The sequence below is a fragment of the Neoarius graeffei genome, chromosome 26 (genome assembly GCF_027579695.1).
Source record: "Neoarius graeffei isolate fNeoGra1 chromosome 26, fNeoGra1.pri, whole genome shotgun sequence".
Taxonomy (NCBI): domain Eukaryota; kingdom Metazoa; phylum Chordata; class Actinopteri; order Siluriformes; family Ariidae; genus Neoarius; species Neoarius graeffei.
Window position 1 is genome coordinate 39,088,460 of NC_083594.1, and position 20,023 is coordinate 39,108,482.

The following is a 20,023-nucleotide window of genomic DNA, read 5'->3' on the forward strand; positions in this document are numbered from 1 at the left end:
TGTGAGCTAATTGGATGCCCCCAGTGAAAACATGGCTCAGCATCTGCAAGACTAGAGTGTAGGGAATGCCAAGTGTTTGTTTCATTAGATTTTGTTTCTGAAAGAAAAGAGTCCCTGTACTTTTGATACCAAACTGTAGTAGCAGTAATAATAGTAGCAGTATGTTTCATGCAAAGTATGTGTGCAAATCATGACATGGGCTAGAAATATTAAACATATCTTTTAAAAGATGTACCATAATACATTAAAATTTTTTAAAATACAAATTAAAATGGATATTGGCATGACTGAAATGATTTTATACTGTGGTTTTTATATGGTTTTTATCTAACCTTATATATATGGAAAAACTAAAGCAAAAAACAGGGGATAATGCTAATAATCTGCGCTGCATTGTTTATTGTCTCTGTCTTTATGATAATCTGGTTAGATTGAAGATAATAATGAGCTAATGGAATCGGAAGACTGTCAGACAGCCTGCCTTCTCTGGTTTGTGTTCTTTGTTGTGTAGAGTCCGGTTTATTAATGAGTTTGTGTGTGTGTGTCATAGGACTCTCCGCTAAAAGCAGTGCAGATGCTCTGGGTGAATCTGATCATGGACACACTGGCCTCTCTGGCTCTAGCCACTGAACCACCCACCGAGGCCCTGCTGTTGCGCAAACCGTACGGTCGAAACAAGCCACTCATCTCCAGAACCATGATGAAGAACATCCTGGGCCATGCCGTCTACCAGCTGACTGTGACCTTCACCTTGCTGTTTGCCGGTAAGGTTTTGGGCAACACTTAAAGGAGAACTGAAGTCATTTTTAAACTTGCTTTATTTCTTAATTAACGTGTTATTCAATGACATTTTTGGTTTTAGTAACCTTGTATCGTGACTCATATTGGCAACTAATTGCAATTAAATATTATACTTATCGGCCTATTCGGTTTTTAGCCGTGTTGAATTTAGTTCGTTTGGTCCACGGCAGGCGTCACTTATCCGTGTGATCTTCACGAGACTTGTGTGAGACTTCGAAACGTGAAGTGTCAGCCAGGTGTCAGTGCCGCCATTTTGAAAATTGCTTTCCAAACGAAATATTGCACAAAAACGAGTTTAAATGACGATATCTGCCTACTGTACTTTTTTCAAACTTTCCTGATTGCTATCAAAACAAACAAAACTTCCGGCTTGATTACATCAGCATTCGAAAGAGGGCGCGCGTGTCTTTTGATAATGTTGGCAGATGTCGGTCACTTTGATTTCTGCTGTACGTTTTACTTCCGTCCTACGATGTCTCGCACAGGTCTCAACGAATCTCGTTTACGGCCATTGCTTTGACATACGGACTATATTACATTTCATATTTCAGACACTCATAACTTGCTATAGCAGTGATAAAATAGCTATCAGAATGCATTCCTATATTTAATAAAATGAGAAATAGAATTTTGATGATAAATTTGCCTTCAGTTCTCCTTTTAATGCATCGCTCTTTGGGTGGGTTGTCGGTGGAACTGGCAGCTAAACGTGATTTCTCAACTCTGACAATACCGGTATTCTTAAAAATGAGATGGAATACAATAGAAATACATTTAATAAGGTAATCAAAATAATAACTTGAGATCTAACACTTAAAACCGTGGACAGTCGCTGTAGTGTGCTGGAAAATCAGAGTCATACTTTCTTCTACTGGCAAACATGATTTAATATACCTTTGCAACAAATGTTTTAAGCAATCCATAATGTGTTGCTTTATTTGGGATGGGAGGGGGATTAGTTTTACATGGGTGATGTATTTATTCCCAGGGTATCTCTGTACCTACTATAAGATTTTAAAAAAAAATTGAGGAAATATATAGCCCAGGTAAATGAACAAATTTGCAAGGATTTCTTTGTTCATTCATACTTTTATCCCTAATCTATCCCCATTGAGCAAGCCTGTGGTGATGGTGGCAAGGAAAAAGTCCCTCAGACAACATGAAGAAACCTCGAGAGGAACCAGACTCAAAAGGGAACCCATCCTCATTTGGGTGATAACAGACAACGTGATTTTGTAAACAACTTGCTTCTATTACAGTGTCCTATATCATCACAAATTATAACTGTGAAACCAGGAAATTCGTATATTGTCTCACTACAACAAGCTAAAATAACGTTTATTTAAACACAGAACAATCACCTATACATATTCAAAAGGACGTTTTCCTGTCAGCTTCAGGTTTTCTATGTTTCTAACATACTGTAAATGTATAGTCTACTAACATGGTATGTGCTTGATAAACAGTTGATAAGCAGTTGTAATAAAAGAGAAAACGCCAAAGCAGTCAGTCTTTATTGAAGATGCATGATGCACTTATTACACGTGAACGCATCCATCCATCACCGCTTATCCTGTGCAGGGTCGCAGGCAAGCTGGAGCCTGTCCCAGCTGACTATGGGCGAGAGGTGGGGTACACCCTGGACAAGTCACCAGATCATCACAGGGCTGACACAGAGACAAACAACCATTCACACACACATTCACACCTACGGTCAATTTAGACCCATCAGTTCGCCTAACCTGCATGTCTTTGGACTGTGGGGGAACTGGAGGAAACCCACCCAGACACGGGGAGAACATGCAAACTCCACACAGAAAGGCCCCCGTCAACCACTGGGCTCAAACCCAGAACCTTCTTGCTGTGAAGCAACGGTGCTAACCACTACACCATTGTGCCGCCCCACACCTGAACACTTGCATCTGTTATTCCATCCATCAATAGCATTGACACAGACCAAAAGAAAATGATATGGGATTACAAATAAATAAAGAAACCTAAATCACTGTTATTAAGCCTAACTGCTTGCAATCGTATCCCTAATGCAACTCCTGGGCGATGCTCAGACTGCCCGTCCAATCCATTTAAGCGCATATCCAGTTAGAATCCGATCATTTGCAGCAAGGGATCTGCACCGAGATCCGATTTCTGCAAATCTGTTTCAAACCACATTCGTATGTGGTTTGAAATACGATTCAAATCACATTTTTGCAAATCCATTTAGGTCTGACTGCTATGATCAGATTTCAGCTGTTTGTTTGTTTGTTTATTTATTTATTTATTTATTTATTTATTTATTATTGAAGGCAGAGGGTTTTTTTTTTTTTTCCAGGTGTGTTTTGACCTGCTAGTTTGGTGGTACACAAAATAAAGCAGAGCAGGCAAGCCTCCAACGTCTGACGCAGTCTCGTTATTTTTGTTATTTTTATAAAACCTGTACTACGGCTGCACATCGCCATATGGTAAATAAGCAAAGCCCATTTCATTACCTTTCATTTTGGTTTGTTTACGAGTGTGACGGAGTGCCTGTCACTACAGTTGAGTATTTGCTCTGACTACCATACCAACAAGCCTGGTTCTTTGGTGCTGTGGTCAGGGTGCAGGTTTGGCACCCGGTAGACCTGGGTTCAAGGCAGGATAAGATGATTGTTCTCTCGCTTTGCTACAGTGAACTGCTACTAATTTTGGGCGCAATATCATTACTATAGCAAAGGAAAAAAAGTGAATATGATTGTTATTGAGGATTGCCACACACAGATTAGATCTGATCACTTGCGATATATAATCTGGGCAGTCAATCAGGAAAATTGGATATAAAATCAGATATGCAAAAAAGACATTTGAACAGGCTGAACATGGCCTAAATGCGTGCTTTTATTAAAGGAAGAGACATTTGGATGGGGGCGACACGGTATTGTAGTGGTTAGCACTGTCGCCTCACAGCAAGAAGGTCCGGGTTCGAGCCCCGTGGCCGGCGAGGGCCTTTCTGTGTGGAGTTTGCATGTTCTCCGGTTTCCCCCACAGTCCAAAGACATGCAGGTTAGGTTAACTGGTGACTCTAAATTGACCGTAGGTGTGAATGTGAGTGTGAATGGTTGTCTATGTGTCAGCCCTGTGATGACCTGGCGACTTGTCCAGGGTGTACCCCGCCTTTCGCCCGTAGTCAGCTGGGATAGGCTCCAGCTTGCCTGCGACCCTGTAGAACAGGATAAAGCGGCTGGAGATAATGAGATGAGATGAGACATTTGGATGGGAACGGTGGTGCAGTGGTTAGCGCGGTTGCCTCACAGCAAGAATTTTCCAGGTTTGAACCTTACGGCCAACGGGGGCATTTCTTGTGTGGAGTTTGCATGTTCTGCTCGTGTCTGTATGGGTTTCCCCCACAGTCCAAAGACATGCAGTTAGGTTCAAACTAGACAGCCTTTCGATTTCATAAAATCGGTGAAATTTAGTTCCGTCTGAAATTTGGTCATGGTGATTATATGTTTATTTCTGTAATATCTTAAACCAGGCCATTCTGTGGCTGGGAAGTTATTGAATTTGAGGGGATTTTTCTCCCGCTTCACACAGTCAAGCAGACAGAGGAAGTCCGTGTGTGCATACGCAGGTGTACCGTCTTCTTTTTCTACATCTTTTGGGTTTTACGGCAGCTGGCATCCAGTGTCGCATTACTGCCATCTACAGGTTTACCTTGACTGTACACTGACAGTTACATCATTCTGTCACTAAACGAACAGCTGATCACACTGAGGCGCTCACTGACCGCCGATATTTATTAGTTTGGTCCTGCGTTCCCTTTCCTTCACAACATAACATCTTTTCTTCTCGCTTTCCGTTACTGTAGTCAGTCTTTCATTTGCATCCTCCATTTTTCTCCCGTTTCAAATTTGTATCCCACAATGCCTTGCTTGAACGGGGAAAGCCCACCACGTGATTCATGACGTAGTATCTTGTATTGTGTCATGGTGAAGCAAGAAAAAATAGTGGAGAATTTAGGGCCACATGGCCCTAAATTCATTAATTGTTCTATTTTTAAAAAAACGAATAAAATTGGAAGTCTGTGATTCGAATTCAGTAGCTTTCGCTCCACTAAACAAAAATAACTGGGTTTCAGGGAAAATTCTTTTTATGATCTACACTTGAAAAATCTGAAAGGCAGTCCACCTTTAACTGGCTACTCTAAATTGCCCATAGGTGTGAATGGTTGTGTCTCTGTGGAAGCTGTGGCAGGCCTGGTAAGCCAGTGGTAGATGAAGTGTGCCCACGATGGATGCAGACAACTGACAGGCCAGGGGGATTTGGATGGTAAATCAGTGAAACTTAAAGATAAAATACTCATAGACAGGAGTAGTATTATCCATAAAAACATGTGGCGTAATAGTGATCTTATTGGCTTTTTTAGATTTAGATTATATCTACTTTGTTCCAGTTCAAATTTTACAGTATTTGAAATGAAGTCATTTAAACAAATGTGCTATAATAAAGGATGTTCCAACCCTTTAAGTGGCAGTGGCTAGAAATACAATTTAGATCTTATCCCATGAGAATTGGTAATAATCATTAAGGATATCCGGAGATGCCTGAATAGTATTATCCTATTAGATTTATTAGCCTGCCAGTCAGCGTAAATAAAGCTGTTTCATGTTAAGGCTGACGTTAGTCATAACTGCATTATCTCAACTGAATTTTGGGACATTTTTGGAACACGCTGCTGCCGACGGCAACTTTTCTTTGTTTTCTAAAACACGGTTAGGAATATTAGTTTAATAATACTTCTAACATGCCTGTGCAGGATGAATTTTTTTTTCTCTCCTCAAAAACAAGTAGACGAGCTTGCATTAGTGGCCATGCTCGTACCGAGTGGCTGCTGCTGTTATATATTTTCTTCTTTTTACTGAATTTATGATATTTTATTAATATCAATTGCAAACCATAAGTTTGAAAAATATTTACAAATGTACAAATAATCTTGTTACTCTATAAAAATATCTCATCTCATTATCTCTAGCCGCTTTATCCTGTTCTACAGGGTCGCAGGCAAGCTGGAGCCTATCCCAGCTGACTACGGGCGAAAGGCGGGGTACACCCTGGACAAGTCGCCAGGTCATCACAGGGCTGACACATAGACACAGACAACCATTCACACTCACATTCACACCTACAATCAATTTAGAGTCACCAGTTAACCTAACCTGCATGTCTTTGGACTGTGGGGGAAACCGGAGCACCCGGAGGAAACCCACGCGGTCACGGAGAGAACATGCAAACTCCGCACAGAAAGGCCCTCGCCGGCCATGGGGCTCGAACCCGGACCTTCTTGCTGTGAGGCGACAGTGCTAACCGCTACACCACCGTGCCGCCCCTCTATAAAAATATAATAATCAAAACCTATTGATCAAAAATTTGATCAACTTTTTGTTGAGTCTTTCATTCAGGAGTCAGGAGTACTACCCTGAACAGGCTTTCTGAATAGGATTTTAATTAAATAAACAAACAAAAATCTAGTCTTTTACTTCTGATGAGTTTGTGTGTTTATATACCAGGAGGTTTTATGCAGATGATGAATCTTGCTAATGAAATATTCATCTGCTCTGTAGATTTATGTCTCCACTATAAAAGACTTCATAAAAGATGGTCAGATGTTGCAAAGAAGGCTAGATTTGGCAATTAAGACTTCAGATTTTTATAAATGAAAGATTGATCCGGTCTTACCGTGAGTACGCATTAAATTAGCGTCATTTTTTTTATTTCTGCCATCTTGTCATTTCTTCTTCGGAAACTTACAACACTTGCCAACTTTTTTTTCCCCAAATGATTTCCATGCAAATTGCTAAAGAAATCCTCCAGCTGAGAAGATGCTTGTGTCATAAACATGACCGCTTTGTTGAAATTCCTCAGTATTATGAAGCAAAGCACACATTTGAATAGTGGATTCTTTTCTCACCCTGTCTGTTGAGGTCGGATGACTGACCTCACATGGTGATACGATGTTCCTCTGGCAGCTCAAGGCAGTGGAAGCTGACCAGTTAGCATTCTATACCAGTGAGTAAAAGTTGTGAAAGCTGCGAGTTCAGATCCCATGGCAGCCAGAGAGCCAGTGTTGAACCCTTTCGCGAGGCCTGAAGCTGCAGCTTCTCGTTTATGTTCTTGGACTGGATTTTGCATTGCTTGTATGCTGTTTTGGATAAAAGCTTCTGCCAGAATGAATTAATGCAAATTTAATGCAATCTTCAGAGCCTTTGAAAAACAGTACTGCTGAGGTTCACACGCTGCATGTACACTGCTGCTTACTCATCGCACATGCCTAAGGGTGTCTCAGGCTTAGTGTTGGTGAGCTCATTGAGATAACAAACAGTGCTGCTTCACTTTAGGGGGAGTATTATTCCAAAGGCGGAACAAATTGACATGAAATTGTATCATACCATACCTGTGTGTCGTGGGAAATATTGGGTTCTCACTTGGGTTTACTCAGGTAACATTGCCTATAGACATCCCTGAAGGAATGATGATGATTCTTTTGTTGAATCTTTCTCAACATTCAATTTGATCTCCCAAACCACTAAAGTGTAATAATGATTAATTAGCATGATACAGTCGTCAGATATAGATTTAGCAATTATTTGTCAAAGATCAAGTGATTTATGTGAATAATAATCGAGATGAAGTCAAGGTTATTATTCACTGATATTCACTGAGCCTGAGGCAGATGATTGTTTTAGTATAAATACACAGGTGATTGTTTCAAAAAATAAAAAAATTACATTTAAAAAATAGTTTATTTCAAATTTCAAAAGCAGCATGCAAATGTAATAAAGGCGCAGTGCAGACTTGCGTCATTTATCAACGGACGACTCACACAAAATGCTTTATTTTGAAATGGATGAAATAAATCTGTCAGTAACAGCGCTGAAAACCTGAGTTCAGAGCAGCCTCCAAACATGGCCGCTCTGGACTACACTTCCCAAATGCCAGAGTGACCCTCATCAACAGAATTCTAACCTCGACACCTGTCTCTAATTTATCAGCAATCACCTTCCCGATACAGGGCTTTCCCCAGAAAAAATATCAGAGCGGTGCTACTGATGCGGAGCCCCGGCCCTGAAGGGGCCCGTAGGGCCTACTGCTAGGAGGGTCTGGAGGTATCCTCCCCTGGAAAATTTTGAAATTAGAGGCTTCAAATGGTACGTTCTGGTGGCATCTCAGGCTGATTTAGGCACAATTCAACATTATTAAATTTGCTGCTTTTTACCTTGTCAAATATGCAAGGGTCAAAATTTAAAGGGCAACATTTGATTTGAAATGAAAACATTGGAAACAGTCAATTCAGAGAAATATTTAAATAATATTGGCTGGCTTTTTTCATGGTATATCAGATGTGTTCCATTCAGCTAGCATGATCTTGAACGAGTCCAAGACAAGTTCAGTATCATGCTAGCTGAATGGAATATATCTGATATACCATGAAAAAAAGCCATTATTATTATTATACATACACATTCGATGGAACAATTATAGATATTACAAAAAGTTAAGAATGGGGGGTAATTTACCAATATTGAACGCTGATTGAATGTAATTCAATGTTCTGTCAATTCAATGTACAAAGTCAAAATTCGAACAATAAAAATGGTACAAGTCCAAAAAGCCTAAATAACAACCCAACTTATATACAAGCTATATACAGGTTGACAGTTCAAATTCAAAGTTACTTTTGGAAGTAGTTAATTGTTACATTGCAGTTGTTCAAAACAAAATGGCTTTGCTGATTGAAGTCCACAAATGAAGTCCTCTTGTAAAAGTCTCCGTCACTTTTCCTCACCTCCAAGTAGAGCTTTGGCAATATTTTCGCGATTGCTCTCTCCTCCAGTTTTTTGATGTCTGTTGGTATGTTTTTCTCTTGTAAATATGTGTGAAGAATATCCAGTGAAGTTTTGGTAGCCTTTCGGGTGTTCAGCGCGTCTTTCTCTTTCAAAATATATCTTCAGTTTTTCATGAAGCAAACTTCATGGCGATGTTTGTGTACAAACTTGCTAGGACTTGAGTCACTTGCTAGGGCAGAAGTTTTACATCTCCGACGTGTTTCTTTTCCAGCTTTTCCATATATTTAATGCGGAAGATTAAATGCATGAAGAATATCCAGTGAAGTTTTGGTAGCCTTTCAGGTATTCAGCGCGTCTTTCTCTTTCAAAATTCTCTCTAAATCTTCCACTTTTAATGAAGCAAACCTCGAGGCCATGTTTGTGTACAAACTGTCAGTCACTCGCTAGCACAGAATCTTTTTAACATACAACCCCGATTCCAAAAATGTTGGGACAAAGTACAAATTGTACAACCCCGATTCCAAAAATGTTGGGACAAAGTACAAATTGTAAATAAAAACGGAATGCAATAATTGACAAATCTCAAAAACTGATATTGTATTCACAATAGAACACAGACAACATATCAAATGTCGAAAGTGAGACGTTTTGAAATTTCATGCCAAATATTGGCTCATTTGAAATTTCATGACAGCAACACATCTCAAAAAAGTTGGGACAGGGGCAATAAGAGGCTGGAAAAGTTAAAGGTACAAAAAAGGAACAGCTGGAGGACCAAATTGCAACTCATTAGGTCAATTGGCAATAGGTCATTAACATGACTGGGTATAAAAAGAGCATCTTGGAGTGGCAGCGGCTCTCAAAAGTAAAGATGGGAAGAGGATCAACAATCCCCCCCGACAAATAGTGGAGCAATATCAGAAAGGAGTTCGACAGTGTAAAATTGCAAAGAGTTTGAACATATCATCTACAGTGCATAATATCATCAAAAGATTCAGAGAATCTGGAAGAATCTCTGTGCGTGAGGAGCAAGGCCGGAAAACCATACTGGGTGCCCGTGATCTTCGGGCCCTTAGACGGCAATGCATCACATACAGGCATGCTTCTGTATTGGAAATCACAAAATGGGCTCAGGAATATTTCCAGAGAACATTATCTGTGAACACAATTCACCGTGCCATCCGCCATTGCCAGCTAAAACTCTATAGTTCAAAGAAGAAGCCGTATCTAAACATGATCCAGAAGCGCAGACGTCTTCTCTGGGCCAAGGCTCATTTAAAATGGACTGTGGCAAAGTGGAAAACTGTTCTGTGGTCAGACGAATCAAAATTTGAAGTTCTTTATGGAAATCAGGGACGCCGTGTCATTCGGACTAAAGAGGAGAAGGATGACCCGAGTTGTTATCAGCACTCAGTTCAGAAGCCTGCATCTCTGATGGTATGGGGTTGCATTAGTGTGTGTGGCATGGGCAGCTTACACATCTGGAAAGACACCATCAATGCTGAAAGGTATATCCAGGTTCTAGAGCAACATATGCTCCCATCCAGACGACGTCTCTTTCAGGGAAGACCTTGCATTTTCCAACATGACAATGCCAAACCACATACTGCATCAATTACAGCATCATGGCTGCGTAGAAGAAGGGTCCGGGTACTGAACTGGCCAGCCTGCAGTCCAGATCTTTCACCCATAGAAAACATTTGGCGCATAATAAAACGGAAGGTATGACAAAAAAGACCTAAGACAGTTGAGCAACTAGAATCCTACATTAGACAAGAATGGGTTAACATTTCTATCCCTAAACTTGAGCAACTTGTCTCCTCAGTCCCCAGACGTTTACAGACTGTTGTAAAGAGAAAAGGGGATGTCTCACAGTGGCAAACATGGCCTTGTCCCAACTTTTTTGAGATGTGTTGTTGTCATGAAATTTAAAATCACCTAATTTTTCTCTTTAAATGATACATTTTCTCAGTTTAAACATTTGATATGTCATCTATGTTCTATTCTGAATAAAATATGGAATTTTGAAACTTCCACATCATTGCATTCCGTTTTTATTTACAATTTGTACTTTGTCCCAACTTTTTTGGAATCGGGGTTGTAATTTTACATCTTCCGATGTGTCTCTTTTCCAGTTTTCAATGTCCGTTTGTATGTTTTTCTCTTGTAAATATGCGTAAAGAATATATAATGAAGTTTTGGCAGCCTTTCAGGTGTTCAGCGCGTCTTTAGTTTCAGTTTTCAGTTCATTTATTTAGTGCTTAAACCTAGCACTGGATCTTCTCTCTTTCTCGGTTGACAAGGAAATGATTGTGCGCACACGCAGCAGAAAGCTTTTGTCATTGGATCTTCGCATCAGCTCTGAAGTGTGACATTGTGTTGTCTTGACAACGTGCGATATTATAACAATATTGCACACTCATTCTCCATTGGTGAAAGTGGCATAATACATGGAGGATAAGCAATATGATAACGATATTGCATGCCATCAATAAACCCACTAGAAGGGAATAGAATGCATGTTTTTTTTATTCCTTGGAAAAAGTGGCCTGTATGTATAATAATTAATTTTATTGCACAACAAATAATACATACCGTATTTTCCGGACTATACGTCGCTCCGGAGTTTAAGTCGCATCAGCCAAAAAATGCATTATGAAGACGAAAAAAACATATATACGTCGCACCGGACTATAAGTCGCACTTTCTTGAAGGGTTATTCTATCCATAGAATCTGTGATTGTATCTGATAAGCGGCGCGTGGTTACTGCGCGACTGCATTGTTTATTTAATAAACGAACAGCTGAGCAGTGATAACGCGCCCTTTGTCCTGCAAGTAGCCTAGTCTGATTATTTTAAATATCTACTACTATATTTAATACTATCACTATCGTTATTACTAATAGCCTATATTATTATTATAACTAATATTAGTAGCCTATTACTGATGCATTAATCAGTTTGCTTTTAGATTATTTTTACCGGTAGGGCTTATTATCGCCCCATGGCTCTTTCATCTGTGTTATTAAAGCTGTAGTCATCATCGAGGAGTGTCATTCTTCATTTTTGTCGAATTTTATTTCATCAAATCAGAGGTCAAGTAGGCTATAGGTATATCATCTCCAAAGACAGGTACGGTAGTAAAAACAACCGTCTAGTGAAAAAAACAACAACAACCGCTTTTAAATCCCCTACTTAAATCCTTAAAATGAGTCATTTAACTCATGTCTTGTGTGATCTGATCTCCAATGGTGAAATAAACCGGTTGTGATGAGTACAGTCTGTTATTTTAGAAGATAAATGTAATATATAATTTAATATATAGACTAATAAAAATTAATATTTTATAATATAATATCACGACATATTACTGTCTGTAACTGTTTGTCACTAAAGCGTTTTCTAAGATCATAATGTCTGATATTATTATTATTATTATTATTATTTTACACACACAATAAGCGCATGTGCGTAAAGTTATAGTAAACCATCCCCCGCCTTTTTTTTTTTTTTTTTTGAGTCGCCGGACCCACCCACCTCCTGCGTTCTGGGACCTCCCACTTCACAAATTAAGCACTGCCTAAAATCACTACATAACTATTTAAATAACTATAGGCCTATCATTAATAATAAAACACAGGTCAATCAAGTTTATCAAGCTGGCGATTTCACTCCAAATCAGCAAATCCATTGAATTCCTCATCCTCGGTGTCGCTTCTGAACAACTCTGCCTCCAGCGGCAGATGAAGCGCCATTTCCTCTTCTTCTGCGTGGCTGTCGTCAGACTCAGCATCAGCTCCAGTTATTCCGCGGTGAAAAAAAACAAACAAACATATATACGTCGCACCGGACTATAAGTCGCATTGCCAGCCGAACCATGAAAAAAAGTGCGACTTATAGTCCGAAAAATACGGTAATCATCATCTTCTGGCTGCTCCCGATTAGGGGTCGCCACAGCGAATCTTTCGTCTCCATTGCTCCCTGTCTTCCGTAGCCTTCTCTACCACACGTGCCACTTTCATGTCCTCTCTCACCACATCCATGTGTCTCCTCTTTGGCCTTCCTCATTTTCATTTGCCTGGCAGCTCCATCCTCAACATTCTCCTTCCCACATGCTCTGCATCTCTTCTCAGGATGTGCCCATACCATCTCAGTCTCATCTCTTTTAGCTTAATTCCAAAGCTCTCCACATGTGCTGTCCCTCTGATGTGCTCGTTCCTTATCCTGTCCAACCTTGTCACTCCCATTGCAAACCTTAACATCCTCAACTCCGCCACCTCCAACTTTGCCCCCTGTCTCTTCGTTAAGGGTACGGTCTCCAATCCATACATCACAGCTGGTCTCACTACTGTCTTATACATCTTACCTTTCACTTTTGGTGGGACTTTCCTATCACAAATGACTCCCGAAATCCTTCTCCAACTGCTCCACCCTGCCTGCACTCTCTTTCTCACCTCACTATCACAGCCCCCATTTTCCTGCACAGTTGACCCCAGGTACTTGAATTCACCGACTAACTTTACGTCTACTCCTTGCATCTTCACTACACTCTCATCCCCATTCTCATTGATACACATGTATTCTGTTTTGGTATTGCTCACCTTCATTCCTCTTCGTTCCAATGCATACCCCCATCTCTCCAAACCCAACTCAACCTCCTTTCACCACATATCACAATATCATCAGCAAACATCATGTTCCATAGTGACTCTTGCCTCACTTCATCCATCAAGCTATCCATCACTATGGCAAGCAAAAAAGGACTCAAAGCAGATCCTTGATGGAGTCCCACCTTCACTGTGAATCATTTTAGTTGTTCCAACTGCACACCTCACTGCTGTTTCACTGTTCTCATACATGTCTTGCACCACTCTAATATACTTAGATTAGATAGATTAGATACCTTTATTGATCCCTTTGGAAGGGTTCCCTCAGGGAAATTAAGATTCCAGCAGCATCATTACAGATAAACAGAAAAGAAATGGAGAAAAACTTCTAGATAAATTAAGTATTTATATACACAAATATAAAAAGAATAAGATATGGGGAAGAGAGGAAGGGGGGTGAGAGAGGAGGGAAAAAAAGGGAAAGGGGGCAGCAGGAGAGATATTGCACTTTATATTGCACATTGTCTGGTATTGCTTATTGTTAGGCTAGGCTACTGCTCCTTCCTGTCCTCTGTCCTCCTGTTACCCCTCTTCCCCCCCAGAGAGGAGTTGTACAGTCTGATGGCATGAGGGACAAAGGAGTTTTTAAGTCTGTTCGTCCTGCACTTGGGAAGGAGCATTCTGTCACTGAACAGTCTCCTCTGGTTGCTGATGACGGTGTGCAGAGGGTGACTGGCATCGTCCATGATGTTCAATAGTTTGTCCATAGACCTCTTCTCTGCCACCGTCACCAGAGAGTCCAGCTTCATGCTGACCACAGAGCCAGCCTGCCTGATCAGTTTGTCCAGCCTGGATGTGTCCTTCTTGGATGTGCTGCCCCCCCCAGCACACCACGGTGTAAAACAGGACACTGGCGACCACAGACTGATAGAACATCCACAGGAGTTTCCTGTAGACGTTAAAGGACTGCAGCCTCCTAAGGAAGTATAGCCTGCTCTGTCCCTTCCTGTATAAGTGATTGGTGTTGCAAGTCCAGTCCAGCTTGCTATCCAGCCACAGCCCGAGGTACTTGTAGGAATCCACAGCCTCCACCTCGACTCCCTCGATCAGTACTGGTTGTGACCTTGGTCTGGACCTCCCAAAGTCGATGACCAGCTCCTTGGTCTTCGAGGTGTTGAGCTGCAGTTGAACTTCTCATTCACTCCACTCTTTCTCATACAATACCATAACTCATCTCTCGGCACTTTATCATATGCCTTCTCCAGGTCTACAAACACACAATGTAACTTTCTCTGGCCTTCCCTGTACTTCTCCGTTAACATTCTTAAAGCAAAAATTACATCCGACGTGCTCTTCCTTGGCATAAACCCATACTGCTGCTCACAGATTGCTATCTCTCTTCTCAATCTTGCCTCCAATACCCTTTCCCATAGCTTCATGGTGTGGCTCATCAATTTTATTCCTCTGTAATTACTGCAGCTCTGTACATCTCCCTTATTCTTGTATATTGGGACTAGCGCACTCTTTCTCCATTCATTTGGGATCTTCTCATTATCTAGGATCTTATTAAACAATCTCGTTACGAACTCCACAGCCGTCTCACCCAAACATCTCCAAGCCTCAATCGGGATACCATCTGGTCCAACTGCTTTCCCAGTCTTCATTCTTTTCATGGCTGCCCTCACCTCATCCTTACTAACCAACTCTGCTTCCTGATTTGCTGTCTCCAATGAATCTGACCTTTTCTCTCTTGGATTCTCCTCATTTAATAAATCCTCAAAGTACTCTTTCCACCTTCTTAATACACACTCTTTGTTTGTCAGCACATTTCCATTTGCATCTTTCATCACTCTTACCTGCTGTACATCCCTTGCTTCCCTGTTTCTCTGCCTAGCTAGTCTGTAAGGGTCTTTCTCTCCTTCTTTGGTCTCCAGTCTTTTGTACAACTCCTGGTATGCATCTGCTTCCGCCTTTGCTACCGCTCTTTTTGCCTTCTGTCTTGTCTCTCTGTATAACTGCCTGCTTTCCTCGTCTCTCTGATCGTCCCAATTCTTCTTTGCTAGCCTCTTCTCTTTTATAATTTCCTGCACTTCTTTGTTCCACCACCATGTCTCCTTGTCTTCCTTCCTGATGACCACCCTAGCACCTTCCTTGCTGCCTCTCTTACTAGTACAGCAGTAGTATTCCAATCTTCTGGCAGACTTCCATGACCACTCAATGCTCGTCTCATTTCTTCCCTAAACTCCTTCTGATGTTCAACCTCTTTTAGTTTCCACCACTTAATCTTCAGCTCCACTATTTTATGCTTCCTCTTTTTCACTTTCAGGCTCATCCTGCACACGACCACTTGATGTTGTCTAGCTACACTCTCCCCAGTCTCCAATCTCCTTCAGGTTACCCCTTCTGCAAAGTATGTAGCCCACCTGTGTAGATCTTCCTCCACTCTTAAATGTCACCCTGTGCTGCTCTTTCTTCTCGAAGTATGTACTGACTATTGCCAAATTCATCCTCTTTGAAAAATCAACCACCATTTGCCCTTCCACATTTCTCTCTCTTACGCCATATCTGCCCATCACGTCCTCATCTCCTCTGTTTCCCTCGCCAACATGTCCGTTGAAATCTGCTCCTATCAGCACGTGCTCCTCCCTTGGTATACTTTCTACCACTTCATCTATCTTTTCCTAGAAAGGCTCTTTCTCTTCATTCTCACAACCAACCTGTGGGGCATACGCACATACAACATTGATTACCACTCCTTGAATCTCCAACTTCATGCCCATCATTCTATCTGACACCCTCTTCACATCAATCACACTGTTGACCAACTCTCCCCTCAAAACAATACCAACACCATTTCTCTTTCCATCGACTCCATAATAAAACAACTTGCATCCATCTCCAATGTTCTTGGCCGTGCTTCCTTTCCACCTCAACTCCTGCACACACAATGACCAACTTCCTTCTTTCCGTCATACCTGCTAACTCTCTCGCTCTGCCAGTCAGTGTTCCTACCCTCAATTCTAAGCTCCTTCCCTTCCATCTTTCACGCTCTCTCGTAACACGCCTCCTCCCCCTCTTTTTCCTTCTCCGTTTTGGCGCAACAGTAGCACATTTTCCACCGGCACCCTGTTGACCAACAGTACCAGAGGCGGTCATTGTTAACCCGGGCCCCGACCGATCCGGTATGGTATTTCTCTTTTCATTCCACATGTTAGATGTGGCACAGTTTTATGCCGGATGCCCTTCCTGATGCAACCCTCTCCAATTTATCCGGGCTTGGGACCGGCACCAAGAGTACGCTAATGCACCCCCAGTGGCTGGATTCAACAAAAAATGCATAATATTGAACATTATAGGGAATCTAGGTCAAATCATGCAACAGCACCATCTAGTGACCAGCGCCTGTTACATGGTTTTATGTATGGTTGCACATGACTGTCAGTGCACGCAGCAAAACCCTTTTTCGCTTCTGGGTTGAGTACCAGGATAGTTTAGACCTATATATTACAATCTCTTCCTATTTCTATAATTATTACTCGTTTTCAGAGGGGAATAGGAGATGCTTAGGTGCGGAAAGTACTCTACATTGTTCAATTTATGGTATTGTGTTTTTTTTTTTTTTTTTAGGTGTGCAAGTGACAGCGCAGCGCTGATGTTGTGCAGCTCCGCTTATCCATGCTTTGGGGAAAGCCCTGCTATATTAGCTCAGCTCTCACACTTTGACTTTGTGAAGTATCGTTCTGTCCCCCCATGCCTGATGTTACCAAGTCGTTTGACTATCTACCTGACTTCCCGTTATTGAACTTTGTTTACGTTTACTTCTGACTTCGTTCTCTCTCTTGAGCTCTGATATTCTGTTCACCGATCGACTGACCCTTGCCCATCCCTGACCACGTCTTCAGTTTCCCGATTTGGCTTTGTTTACAGTTTGCGATGCACCCGCTCTCCCGTAAGTGCCTGCACCCTGATAAAATCACAATTCCATCTTACCTTTGAATAGTTTTAGACCAAACATCGTAGCATCTTTAGTGCTTTTAGGAACAGCATTTTCTTTCATAATTTGCAATTGGCAGCCATTTTGCCAAGTCGCTCAAGGCGATTATCGAGAATTAGTCCGAATTTCTCGACCAGTCATTGTGCATGATTTTCTATGATCACCTGCTTATTCATGCTAATATGTATTAACAAACAGTTAAAGGAAAAATTCATCCTGAATGACTTGCATAATCATCTTGATAATTAACTTGATAGTCACTGGTGTCCAAATCGTATACTATCCTGAAATCCTGAAATTTTTGGTTTTGATCTATTTTCTGTCTAAAGAGAGCAATGAAACAGTGTACTATTCTTTTAGCTTGTCCAGTTCCTCACTCTGCTCAAACAGATAAAGTTCTAAAGCCTCAACATTCATGCTGATACTGCTGACAAAACCATCATGCTCACCATCTCGTAGATCGCGAACTAGCTAAGTCAAGTCTCTGCCATAAATCAGTACAATTGCTTCATGTTGCTGCTCTGCATTCTGAAATATAGAGTTCAGAGCTGGAGTTCATCATTTGCTGTCTCTGGAATGTTTCTGTCAAACGTGACTGGAAATTGTTGCATGAGGACTTGATCGTTGAAATCATTTCAACATTGTTGTAAAAAAAAAAAAAAACATCTTGACCCATGTTCTTTGTTTCAGGCTGGAGTTTTCCTTTACTGAATAAATACATTTAGAAATGAAATGAAATGCTCTTTCCATAGGAGAGAAGTTCTTCAACATCGACAGTGGTCGCAATGTCCCTCTGCACGCACCCCCTTCTGAACACTACACTATCATCTTCAACGTCTTCGTCATGATGCAGCTCTTCAATGAGATTAATGCCCGCAAGATCCACGGAGAGAGGAATGTCTTCGAGAGCATTCACAGGAACCCCATCTTCTGCTGCGTCGTCCTGGGAACCTTCGTCCTGCAGGCAAGGCGCAGGATTAACATCCTGAAACTATAAAAATGGGGAAAAAAACCCCTCATTATTGGTGTTTTTCAAAATGGCGATTAGCAAAGTAATTTTTAAACCAATTTTGTGTGATTTGAACACAATGAACAATTGGTTCATACAGTATTTACAGTACCAGTTAAAAATTTGTACACCCCTGCTCATTTATAGGTTTTTCCGTATTTTGCCTATTTTCTACATTTGTAGAACAATAATGAAAACCTCAAAACTATGAAATAACATATGGAACATGCATGGAATTATGTGGTAAACAAAAAAGTGTTGAAAAATGTTTCATATTTTAGATAATTGAAAGTAGTCACCGTTTACCTTGACGCTTTGCACACTATTGGCATTATCTTAACCAGCTTCATGAAGTAGTCACCTGGAATGCTTTTCAATTAAGAGGTGTGCCTCGTCAAAAGTTAATTAGTGGACAAGTTCCTTGCCTTCTTGATGTGCTTGAGATCAAACAGTAAACAATAAATAATAGTACAGTAAATAGCCCTATTCAACAACTGTAGTAATCCATATTCTATCAAGAACCGCCCAACTAGGTAAAGAGAAATGACGTCCATCATTACTTTAAGACATGAAAACGTCTTTTAGTTAAGAAAAATAATGAAAATCCATTGAATTAGAAGGTGTGTCCAAACTTTTGACTGGTACTGTAAATAGTACATTTAGCTTGTTTTGTAGATGTTCAGCATTAGTAGTTCCATATAATTACTAAACATTTATTAATGTTATTTAAGTGGTATTTAATGTATAATAGCAATGACAGGCCATTTTTTAAAATAGCTGTCATAGTGTTATGTAATGTATCAAATTAAAGAGCGTGAAAATTTGAATTGAAAACTTGTTTAATTTTTTAAATATGTCTAAAAAAAAAAACCAAAGTTATGAACATTTGAAAATCCAGTGTGTTATAAAATTTCCATTTCTGTCCGTTGCCCCGGTCACAAACCAGCAATCATTTTCCACTGGTTTAATTTTCCATTCATGAGGGAAAAAACCTCAATCAGAAATTAATAGACCAGAAATAGAGAGATTTAGAATTTTGAGTATCAAGGTAAGAATTACAGATAAAGGCTTCTTCTTGTAGATCACAATTATGCCCCTTGAAGGCTTAAAAGTAATACATCAATGAAATTGGTCCATCCTTTGTGTTTAAACATAAAAGCCAGAATTTAGCGGGTATGTTCACTTTAAATTGTAGACACCAAACATGACTAAGAGTGGTGCTGGAATGCGCTGTGTATAAGAGGGTCAAACTTTTGTTAATTCTCTTCAAAACAGTATTACTGATATTTATATACCTTCTCATTTTTATCCCCCACTGGCCGAAAGGCCCGAAGGGGGATTATGTCGTGGCAATTTCCGTCCGTCCATCCCAGGAAGGGTGCTCACCTTCTGAAATTAACTCCTGTCACAATTTTTGGAGGAATTTCACGAAACTTGGCAGGATTCTTTGTTATATGCCGGTAATACGCATATTGCAATTTCGTTAAATTGGGTCACATTTTACCAGAGTTACAGCCATTGATTAACAAAATTATAAATTGACAATTTCATGAGTGTGTTTTCCTTCTGAAATCAACTCCTCTCACAATTTTGGGAGGAATTTCGCCAAACTTGGCAAAAGGCATTGTTATATGTCAGTAGTACGTATATTTGTTATTTTGTTCAATTCGGTCACATTTTACCAGAGTTACAGCCCTTGATTAACAGCCTTGTACTTTTCACAATTTCATGAAGGTGTGCTTGCCTTCTGACGTCAACTCCTCTCACAATTTTTGGATGAATTTCTCGAAGC

General features: G+C 40.6%; 1 protein-coding gene across 8 annotated transcripts in view; it reads left to right on the plus strand.

The window, feature by feature from the left end:
• atp2b4 (ATPase plasma membrane Ca2+ transporting 4) overlaps positions 1–20,023 on the plus strand; it is a 289,912-nt gene that overhangs the window by 236,922 nt on the left and 32,967 nt on the right. For all 8 annotated transcript variants that reach the window (XM_060910085.1, XM_060910082.1, XM_060910090.1 and 5 more), the window contains 2 exons: positions 551–764; positions 17,975–18,186. In XM_060910085.1, coding sequence (XP_060766068.1) covers positions 551–764; positions 17,975–18,186 — 426 coding nt within the window. The remainder of the gene's footprint in view (positions 1–550; positions 765–17,974; positions 18,187–20,023) is intronic.